We start from the raw sequence: 11,440 nt of genomic DNA on the forward strand, positions 1-11,440 counted from the left end.
ATTGGCTGGATTCAGATAGAAGGCTAATTTATAAACTTTGGATGAGAGTTCACAATGGCCCAGTCTACGCCCATTTTAAACCAACTACAGTTGTGGCACTAATCCAGCATTTCCCAGACGGGTGGACTTAAACTCAACCCCGTTGAAGAATTCTGGGAGTTGCCTAATTGCAAAATAACACACTAATCCATTTTTTCCAAAGCTAGGTTCATGCAACATTGTTAGTCTTACTGTAAGAGTGCAACGATGAGCATGGCGCAACTGTACATCGCTTGCTTTGCATTATTGGGTCCCAATCCAGCCAGGAAGCAACCGGGAGCACTGACAGCGTGACTCATTGGCTCATCGCTTCCTGTGACCAGCAGCAAACATTCCTCCGAGGTTTGGCAGAGCTGCAACCCAGCTTCACCGCATTCTTCTCCATGCCGACTTCCTGCCTGTCCTTCACATGCGCTTCCTGCTCGCAAGTGTTGCTGTAACCTGTTGGCGCTGCCTCCGAGAAGCAGGGGATCTCCAGATGGGCCTGGGGGTCAGTGGTTGAGCTTGTCAACCCTCCCCAGGTGGCATTCTAACTGCTTGGGTGTGATAAAATAGCAGGAAGGCTTCACAGCACACCAGACCTCAGTGTGCACCAATGGGCGGAGTTTTGTTCCTGGCTGGTCAACATCTCCAACATTTCCGCTTCTTTTGCCAGATTGGCTCAAGCTCTTACAAGTGAGTGTAGCCTAGTGGTTAAAGAGCCATTACAACGGTGCCAAAGAAGCAACTTTTATGACCAGTCCTCACCCTTATGACCTTTGCAGCATCCAGAACATCTGGCCTGATGTTGCAACATTACTTTTCCCCAAGTTTGCCGCTTTGCCGCAAGGGAAGTCTTCTCTGCACTTTTTCTAGAATCTCGACATCTTTTTTAGCGTAACTCTAATGTTTAATAAGTGTTTAGAAAAAACTCAAATGCCTTTTTTAAAAACAACTGGTAATTACCTTGGTCTTGCTTTAAGGAACAGGGTGTTCCAGATTTAATCTGAGGGAAGTGTGTGTGCACCCACACGAGGCGGTTGGGTGTTTCACTTCTACCACAAAGCACACTGAGCAATTGGAAGAACCGAAATGATGGGGGAACATCTAAGGCCCCCCTTGTGCAAGGATGGGCTTCAGGCAAGGACAGAAAATGACGTTCCCCTGTGGGCCTGACCCACAACTACGTTGTTGTGGCCCGCCAGCAACCAGCGGAGCTGGTGGCAGAATCGGTCAGTGAGGAGGTTGGGGAGGAACATGGGCCAGTCCTGGAGTCTGGGGAAGGCTCAGACGAGGGCTCTGCGTCGGAGGCAGAGATGGGGCCAGGGCCGTCCAACAGTTATCAGCTGCCTTCAGAGTTGGAGATCAGTGGGGAAGAAGAATAGCTGGAGTCTGTTCCCAATGTGCACATGCGCAGAGCTGCCAGAAGAAGGGAACAATGAAGGACCAAGGGAGTAAAGGCAGAGATGGACAGTGAATGGCCCCTCCCATAGGGAATAAAGAGGAGCGAAAGGGGAGTGGTGCTTGCAGGAGACAATTAGTTCGTTTAATTAGCATGAAGATTTGTGTTTTGTGACTTCAGAGACTCCTTGCCAAGTATTTTCTGTTACAGCGTGGTGCTTGGAAGCTATCGGCCTGGCAACTCTCCAAGCCTGATAAGGTCTGTGGTTGTCATTCATCCTTGAAAGACCCTAATACAAAAGGGGTTTTGTCGGGACAAGGAGTCTGCTTCGTGATTTTTGTGAAGCCTAGGTCAGAACATGTACATTCAATTTCATTTACTGCAATGCCAAATACAGTAAATATGTTGTCCCCTTCCCTAAAACTGAGAAGTCCCCAGAACCGCACCCAAGGATGTGAGCTGCCGTTCCCAGTAATAACGGGTGGAAGAACAGAAATGAAACTTTTAATAATGCCAGCAGGCCCTTGTGATCTATTGACATCAATCACAGCTGCATTTCAAGCCAGAATCAAAAGAGGAACAAAGCCAAACATGGTTAAACCACAAAGGCAACTCTCTTCTCTCCCTCCATGGCAGTCAAAACCTAGCCAGAAACACACAATCACACTCGCCCCCGTTGTTAAGGCGCTACACAGAAGCTGTTCCATGCCCCGCAGAGATCACACCTCTGAAATTCAAGTCCACAAAACGGCAATTGGGGAGCATGTGATTCTTTGTGGTCTGGAGAAGGGAGGGCGATAGTGGCGTAGGAGGATTAAGTCATGGGTCTAAATTATATACTAAATATGGGCCATATTTAACAAAGTGAAATTCAATGTAGAGAAAAGTAAAGTCCTACACTTAGGCAGACAAAACCAAAAGGACACATATAGACTGGGTGAAACCAGGCTCAATAGCTGTGTCAATCAACTGTGAGAGGGATCTTGGAATCTTACTGGACAACCGGCTAAATAGGAGCCAGCAGTGTGCAGCAGCAGCCAAAAAAACCCAATGCAATCCTAAATTGCACTAACAGAGGGATACAATCGAGATCAAGGGAGGGACTAATACACTCTATAAAACCTTAGTAAGACCACACCTAGAGTACTGCATCCAGTTTTGGTCACCACACTATAAAAAGATGTTGAGACTCTAGAAAAAGTGCAAAGAGCAACCAAGATGATAAGGGGACTGAACGAATGAATGAACGGTTGCAGGAACTGGGCCTGGCTAGTCTAGGGAAGAAAAGGACCAGGGGAGACAGGAGAGCATCTTCCAATATTTGAGGGGCTTCCACAGAGAGGAGGAAGGGGGTCAAGCTATTCTCCAAAGCACCTGAAGGCCAGACAAGGAATAATGGATGGAAACTGATCGAGGAGAGATTCAACCTGGAAATAAAGAGAAACTTTCTGACAGTGAGAACAATTAACTCCTGGAACAGAAGTTGCTCTCAGAAGTTATGGGAGCTTCATCATCACTGGAGGCTTTCAAGAAGAGATTGGACTGCCATTTGTCAGAAATGGTGTAGGGTCTCCCACTTGGGCAGGGGGTTGGACTAGATGACCTTTATAAAGTCACTTCCAACTCTGATTATCTGTTTCTGTAAGATATATATCACAATGCTTTTCCTCTGGCGTCACTAAGTTAGTCACAGACAGCAAACTGGTGACTGATGGATGTTAGGGTTTTTGTTTTGTTTTTACCAAAAAAAAAGACACGTCATTTTTATGGAAGATTTGAAAATCATTTATTTATTTAAAAAAAAAAAAGAGCCCTTGTTTGCAATAGGGGGTTCCCACCCCAGGCACTCATAGCCACGAGGAACGTGCGAGCACTGCCCTTCCCGCACCCTAGCCAAAAAAATAAAACAAAACCCAGATTCTAAAGAAATTCCAGCAATAAATGTTACAGTACATTTGTTATGTGCAGCTTTAGCATCCAATAAACACACCCTTCATTTTTAATTCAGGGGAATGGGGAAAAAAAATAATAAAAATAAAAAAAACACCCTTATTTTTATTTTAAAACCCCGGAAACAAATCAGCGCATTCAAAGTTCACCAGCTGCAATTTTTAAGTTACAGAAAAAGTACCTTTTGTCTTTATAAGCCTTTTATGGAAGGCATAAAGGGGGGTGGGGGGTGGAAAAAAAAGGGGGAGGGGGAATAAAATGAGTTGTGTTTTTTTTCACACGGATCATTCTCTGACCATCATCAGGCTTTGGGAAGAGAAAATAAAAACCGCCGTGTCTGGGTTTTAATGAGTGATTTTTTTCCGGAATGATTCCAAGAAGACTGGAAAAATGACAAGCAATGAAGGGGAGGGAAAAAAGGCCACACACTAAATATTTCAGGGCCGGGTTTCAGGATTTAAGTGCCTTCAGAATATGATACCCGGCAACGGTTCCCAACCTGTCAGACAGATTAGGACAAGACCCAGCGTTCCCAGCCAAGGAAGGACAGTGGTAGGAGGAAGCCCCGTTTTCGGACAAAGACCGCACCCCAATTATGGCGGTACATGCCATGTTTGGGAGGGGGACACACATTAAAAGCATGACCTAGCCCCTTCCTCCCCCACAGCCTCACCTTTCTGGGCACCCTAGAGAGATGAAAGGAGTGGTGGGTGGGACTATGGATCCCATCTGTTCCACTGCTAGATGGGGAATGATGGGGAGGGTAGTCCTGAAGTCTTAAGGCAAGGCTCTCCAAACTTGGCCACTTTTAAGACTGGTAGACTTCAACTCCCAGAATTCCTGAGCTAACAAGACTGGAGGAGGAATTCTGGGAGTTGAAGTCCACCAGTCTTAAAGTGGCCGAGTTTGGAGACCCCTGATCTAGCAGGTTCTTAACAGATTTCGGGTTTCTATAGGGTTTAGGGCAAGGCTCTTCAAACTTGGCCAAGTTTAAGACTTGTGGACTTCCACTCCCAGAATTCCTCAGCTAACGTGACTGGAGGAGGAATTCTGGGAGTGGAAGTCCACAAGTCTTAAAGCTGTCAAGTTTGAGGACCCCTGCCTTAAGGCAACGTACATGATGCATGTCCAGAGGCCCAAATGAGATTTTCTTTCCAAAATGTTGAGATGCACCGTGGGTAGGTAAGCTGCGGAAGACGGCATCACGGCATGAAAGCTTATTTTGGAAGGAAGCTGGAAAGAGAGAGCTGGGGAGGGACATTTCCCCCCTCCCCCATCAGAAGGGGATGGAGAAGATGGGGTCTCCTGTACCCCAAGAAATCTCTCCAGGCTGAATGCCCTGCCCTACCAATTCTCTGGATCAGGGCCCCCCAAATTTGGCAACTTTAAGACTTATGGACTTCAACTCCCAGGATTCCCCCACCAACATGGCCAGCAGGGGAATTCTGGGAGTTGAAGTCCACAAGTCTTAAAGCTGCCAAGTTTGGAGACCTCTGCTCTGGATCAGGGATCCCCAACCTTTCGACGCCGCGGCCCGGTTCCGGCATCAGCTGGGCGCCGCGGCCCGGTACGGCGTCAACTGGGCGCCGCCATCTTTTATGACGAAAAGGCGCTTCCGGTGACATCACCGAGCGCTGTTTCGCAAAAAGATAAGCGGCGCAGCGCGCTCGGTGAGCTTTTCGGGTAGAAATGGCTTTCTACCGGAAAAGCTCATCGAGCTTGGCGCCGCCATCTTTTATGATGAAAAGCGCCCGGTGAGCTTTCTACCGGAAAAGCTCACCGGAAGCGCTTTTTACCAAAGATGGCGGCGCCCAGCAACCAGCGGCCCGGTAAGGCTTGTTCCGCGCCCGGTACCGGTCCGCGGACCGGCGGTTGGGGACCCCTGCTCTGGATGATATAAACCAGCTTGAAGATCTAGGTGGAACTTCAACTCCCAGAATTCCCCTGCCGGCCATGTTGACTGGAGGGGGGGGGGAATTCTGGGAGTCAAAGCTCACCCATATCTTCAAGCCGCCAAGGAAAAGAAACACTGAAAATGCATTTTGGAGGGCTTGCGCGCACACAACTTTGAACACAACCTGCTACAGATTCTCCAAATCAAAAGATATTTCTGAATATTCTGAGCCATTGTGAGCTTTGGAAGGAAACAGAAAAGAAATCAAGATCAAAGGACTCCTTCACACACACACTCTCTCTCTCTCTCTCTCTCTTTCCAAACGGTGAGAAAGAGGAGGGGGGGAAGGAAGGATTCCAGGCTTTCAGGAGCCTCTGCAGGTCAAAAAAGTCAAAATGGCCTCCTGAACCGGACGATCAAACTTCTTCCTGGTTTTTTTTTTATTTTCCCCTTAAATCAATTTTTAAATTTCTTAAAACACTTTTAAAATATTTTTAAAAATTTTATATATCTATATCTATATATCTCTCTCTCTATATATATATATATATCTATATATAATGTTTTCTTAAGTTTTCGCGGGTACTTACATGTATGGTATTCAGCTTTGTTCAGGTATTTTCCCACGTCATTATAGTTGTGCTTTTAAAGTTGTAGCAACGTTTCGGCAGAATCTCATCTGCCATCATCAGGCTCCAGAAGCACAACTACAATGACGTGGGAAAATATCCGAACAAAGCTGAATACTATATATGTGTGTGTGTGTGTGTGTATACACACACACATACATACACACACATACATACATACATACTTATAGATATAGATATATATCCAGAAGGAGCTTAGATCACGCTATTCTGACCTCCCTCTCCACTTTTTTTTGTGTGGGGCAGGGACTGTAATATTATTCCTGGGCTTTTGGAAATCCCGAAGGAGCTCAGTGGAGAGCAGAGGGACAGGAAGACGGCTGAACGGAACATTTTACCCTGGCTCAGCGCAACTGAGAAAGCTCAAGCAGCCGGTTGAGTCACATCTGATCCAGTTCACACCCAGCGTGCAAGCAGCAGTGGAAAACTGCCGGCAGAAAGTGCAAACCTGATTTCCTGCCCCCTCCCTCTTCCTCCGGGGCTAGCACAGCCGCGGTTCTCTAGCAGAAGAAAAAAAAAAGAAATTATTCCCTCCTGCTTTCTCATTCCAGGTTGCCCCAAAGTCTTCCCAATCCAAGCTGGTCAGGATTCGGGTGAGAATCATGCATCGTACACAATTGCCAGGGACGAGAAGATCTGGACGAAATGGAGGGGTGGAATTGAACAAAAGAGACGTTGCAAGCCCTCTTCCGTGCATCGAGACATGCTTGAAAATTGGAGGAGGGAACCGAGATTCTCCACAATTTGCGATGCTCCCCCAATTCCTCAGTGGACTAATTTGGGAGCCCATGAAGCCCCCCCGTTATTAAAATAGAGGGTTTTTGTTTTTTTTTAAGGGAAAGAGGAATTAAAAACTGCTTAAAGGAGAGGCAAGGAGGACCCAGCATCGATGCAGCCTGATGGGTTCTAGCACTTCAAATTGGCCATTGCTTCCCATCCAGAAAATAGGATTTAAAAAGCGAGTGAGCAGGAAGAATGGGGAGGGGGGAAAGGGCTGAAATCAGAGGGAGGGGGACTTATATGCCCACTCCACCCCACCATCCTTATAACCTCCTGGGGAACACCTTCCTCTTTGGTCTATGCCAGTATTTCTCAACCGTGGGGCCTTTAAAATGGGTGGACTTCAACTCCCAGGATTCCCAGAACCTCCCGGAATTCTGGGAGTTGAAGTCCACCCGAGGTTGGAAAAAAAAACAACAACCACTGATCTGTACTGAAGGCCACACAATCTAAGGTGCTGGAAATGAGATCTTTGCCCCCCTCCAATAATCATATCAGTACATTATTATTATTATTTTTTAAAAAGGAGGATTTATACCCACCGCTTGGATCTGAATGATAAAAGCACATTTTGTTCTCAAGAACTAATGTCCCGTATCACAGCTGGAGGGCATGTGAATACATAGCCTCCACACACACACACACACACACATACATGAGCAAAGAGAGGTAAATTTCCAAGGAGGGGCCTTGGCTCCCATTCACCAGGTTTTGAGCCCCGTCGTGCTGTGGAAACTGGGTGGCCTTTACAGGCTTTGTAGTCCAAAGACGGCCACCCCAGGAAGGTTGGGAGATCGGGAGGGAGGTCGATAGGGGAACCGAGTTTGGATTCGTAAATGGAGCTGGTCGAGGAATGTGACGGACACTCACACACACACACACCCCGTTGTGGTCCTTCTTGAGTTGGGAACGTCCCCACGTTTACAGGGAGGAACCCTTGCCAGATCTGTAGGCCGGGAATCCTGGGGACAAGACAGCCTCCACAGAACGGCGGCTTCCACTCTACTCCCTCCTGGGCAAACGGGTTTGGTCGGGCGCTTAGGCATGCCTGTCCTCGTTGCCTTCCAAGCAGGTGGAACAGGTCAGAAGAGAGGCGAGGCGAGACAAGGGCGTTCCCGGGCAGACATACTGGAAGAAGCAACACCAAGAGGAAGGAAACTGTTCCAACAAAGAGTTCCCATCCCTGCCAAGCTTGGCCTGCCAACGCAGCACCTTTCTGAGCTCGGTGGCTCGACTCTCTGCCAACCTTGTGGGCGCCCAGGCGGGAAGAGATGGCTTCCAAGAGGCCACGGCAGAGCAAACTCAAGTTCCTTGGAAGGGCCAAGCTTCCCCCCACCTTTAAAAGGTGGGCCGGGGGGTGAGGAGGAAGGGAAACCACCCTCAAGTCAACACAGAGCTCCTGGACTTGGTCCCAGCCAACGCTCTTTCACGAGGGTCTTCCCTTTGGCTTAAGACGTGACTCATTCGGAAGACACCTGAGTTCAGAGGGCTGGGAGAGGGGGCAAATGTCCCAAAGGGGTGCAGGTAGGTAGCTATGGATCCATGAAGGTGGGCACCAAAGGACCCCCTCCCCTCCATTTTTTTCCATCCATCGAAATCAAGGCCTTTTCCAAGAGAGCGAAGCAACCAGATCTTCTCCCCATGGATGGAGAGGCCTCTGTGCCAGGAGTTGGGGGAAGAGTCGAAGAGAAAAGTGGGGGAGGGGGGAGGTTGAGAAGAGAAGGGAAGCTTGAAGAACTCGTCGGTTAGGGAGGTGTGGCGCACATGCCCTGTTGTCGAGTCAGCTCTCCGGCTCTGGAATTTACGACTTGTAGTTAGAGGTAAGCCACATTAAGCCTTCATAGAGTCCTTCCCCCGACGTTGCGCACGACGGCTGGACGTACCAATTCCTATCCCTAATGCGCGTGAGCCCCAGTTTCTCCTGGATCTCGTGAGGCTTCATGGCGTCCGGGAGGTCCTGCTTGTTGGCAAAGACCAGGATGATGGCGTCCCTCATCTCGCGGTCATTGATAATGCGATGAAGCTCCTGCCGGCCCTCGTCGATCCGATCCCGATCGGCGCAGTCCACCACGAAGATCAACCCTTGGGTACCGGTGTAGTAGTGTCTCCAGAGGGGACGGATCTTGTCCTGTCCGCCCACGTCCCACACGTTGAACTTGACGTTCTTGTAGGTGACCGTCTCCACGTTGAACCCCACGGTGGGGATAGTGGTGACGGGCTGGCCCAGCTTCAGCTTGTAAAGGATGGTGGTTTTGCCGGCGGCGTCCAAGCCCAACATCAAGATCCGCATCTCCTTGTTACCAAAGATCTTGGATAGCATCTTCCCCATGGCTGCAGGCGAGGACCACCCAGGCCATACAAGACTGGAGGGGGAAAAGGGAGAGAGAGAGAGAAAGTGATTGACAACACAGTAAGGACAGGAAAATTATCATAGGTGGTGGAGTTGTAGGAAAGCCTAGGGTTTCTGGCACAAAATTCAGAGTTGGTTAGAGGAAATGGGTGAAATTATTGAGTATACACTGGAATTCTTTCCATTGGGAATTAACATACAGATACAATAAAGATACAATCAATCTATTAATCTTCTCATCGCTCCTTATCACCCATTCCCCTCCCACTTGTGACTGTATGACTGTAACTTTGTCACTTGTATCCTTACAATTTATATTGGCTATTTCCTAGTATGATTGGATTGCTTATTGTACCCTATGACTATTATTAAGTGTTGTACCTTATGATTCTTGACTCTTAATGAATGCACCTTTTCTTTTATGTATACAAAAAGTATTTGCACCAAGACAAATTCCTTGTGTGTCCAATCCCACTTGGCCAATAAAGAATTCTATTCCTTCCTTCCTTCCTCCCTCTCCCTCCTTCCTTCCTATCTCCCTCCCTTCTTCCTCCCTCTTCTGTCCCTCCGTCCATCCTCCCTCCCTCCCTCCTTCCTCTCACCCTCCCTTCTTCCCTCCCTTCCTCCTTTCCTTCCTTCCTTCCTCCCTCATCATCATCTTCATTATATTGTTATTATTATTAGTTGTGCCTTATGATTCTTGACAAATGTATCTTTTCTTTTATGTACCCTGAGAGCATTTGCACCAAGACAAATTCCTTCTGTGTCCAATCACACTTGGCCAATAAAAGACTTCTAATAATTCTAATTCTAAAGAAATAATGTATCTAATAATACACGTGATCACAGCTGCAAGACTAGTCTATGCTCAAAAGTGGAAAGGAAATTACCGATGAAACGGAGATAATTAAAGATATGGACATGCACAGAAATGGATAAAGTTAATGTTGGAATTTAAAAAAATAAAGACAAGACTGAATACTATAAAGTATGGGATAAATTTTACCATTGGTTGGGAAAAAGGACTTAAAATCAAAACTGAAATAAGATAAGGAAGTTAAGATAATAGATTAGGAATATAGAAAAATTGTTGAAAATGTATATATTATGTAAATTTGCATTATTTCCTATCCGCAATAGATATATATGACAAAGGTGTGTCAGTGTGATTATACCACGTTCACTGTTTTTAATGTTTTTGTTCAATAAAGATTTACTACTTACTACTAATAATACTAATAATAATAATAATAATGAAAGCACAGTAAGAACAGAAGCAGCAGCACACTTCATTGACATTTCTCCTGGTCCTCTTGCCAATGACATACTCCAGAGTTCTCCTTAGCCATGTTAGAACCATTAGCCGGTGGAACGACTTGCCACTAGAGGTTGGGGGTGCTCCAACACTGGAGGTTTTTAAGGAACAGGACAGCCATTTGTCTGAAATGGCTCTAGGGCCGTGATGGCAAACCTATGCCACATGTGCCGGAAGTGGCACGCAGTGCCATCTCTCCAGGCACGCCAGCCGTCGCCCGTTGGCTCTTCTGGCTTCCGGTGTGCGCATGCATGCTGGCCAGCTGGTCTTTGCTCATGTGGGATCACTGAAAATCAGAAGAGCAGCTCCCCAGAGTGCATATGCATGCGCCAAGAAGCTAAACTTCTGGTTTCTGGTGCCCTCGCGTCAGGGAGCTGCTCTTCCAGTTTCCGCCATGCGCACCCAAGCTCCCATTTTGGCACTCGGTGCCCAAAAGGTTAGCCACCACTGGTCTAGCGTTTCCTGCTTGAGCTAGGCTAGAAGTTTTCCAAGGCCTCTCCCAACTCTGTTAAGTCTAACGAAATCCTCTTGCCCCACACCCCTGGCCAAATCTCCCAGGTGCCCCTTACCTGGTCACTTCCCTGTTTCTCACCTGAGCAGAGCCACAGCAGGGTGGGCAGTTGCCAAGCAAAACTGAGCCAAGCAGAGTCGCCCTACGGCAAGCACAATATTTATCTTATTTATTTTTCCCCCAGGCAACAAGGGAGGATCCCTTCGTGTCAACTGGAAAAGTGTGTTCTTCCTTCCAACCCCAAGCCCCACATTCAGCCAGGGAGACTTGATGCAGGAAGATAATTTAAGAGGAGGTTGGACAACCCTTCACCTGAAGTGACAGTTCTGCATGAGCAGGGGGCTGGACTAGAAGATCTTTAAGGTCCCTTCCAACTCTTGTTATTCGGTTAATGGTGCCAAAGTGAAGGCAGCATATCAGGAATGAATGAATGAATGAAAGTCCATAACATTCAGGGAGGTACCAAGGCCCCATACTGCTAGTATGGCTTTATATTATATTATATTATATTATATTATATTATAATTATATTATATTATATTATATTATATTATATTATATTATATTAAT

The 11,440-nt window shown here is 47.1% G+C and overlaps 1 protein-coding gene and 1 long non-coding RNA gene across 4 annotated transcripts in view; both read right to left on the reverse strand.

Moving 5' to 3' along the window:
• Positions 1-3,181: 3,181 nt before the first annotated feature.
• On the reverse strand, positions 3,182-5,754 carry LOC148129982 (uncharacterized). Its single transcript, XR_015750556.1, has 2 exons — positions 5,251-5,754; positions 3,182-4,861 (listed from the first exon to the last, which is right to left on the reverse strand). It is a non-coding gene; the product is annotated as an uncharacterized LOC148129982 (long non-coding RNA).
• A 668-nt stretch (positions 5,755-6,422) lies between these two features.
• Positions 6,423-11,440, reverse strand: part of LOC113425824 (ADP-ribosylation factor 6-like) — a 14,818-nt gene continuing 9,800 nt past the window's right edge. For all 3 annotated transcript variants that reach the window (XM_087971247.1, XM_087971245.1, XM_087971246.1), the window contains exon 2: positions 6,423-9,057. In XM_087971247.1, the coding sequence (XP_087827373.1) occupies positions 8,496-9,023 (528 nt within the window). In that variant the 5' untranslated portion in view covers positions 9,024-9,057 and the 3' untranslated portion in view covers positions 6,423-8,495. The remainder of the gene's footprint in view (positions 9,058-11,440) is intronic.

The sequence above is a fragment of the Notechis scutatus genome, chromosome 8, assembly GCF_049901735.1.
Source record: "Notechis scutatus isolate UNSWTSFEM ecotype Mainland chromosome 8, rNotScu1.2, whole genome shotgun sequence".
NCBI classification, from domain to species: domain Eukaryota; kingdom Metazoa; phylum Chordata; class Lepidosauria; order Squamata; family Elapidae; genus Notechis; species Notechis scutatus.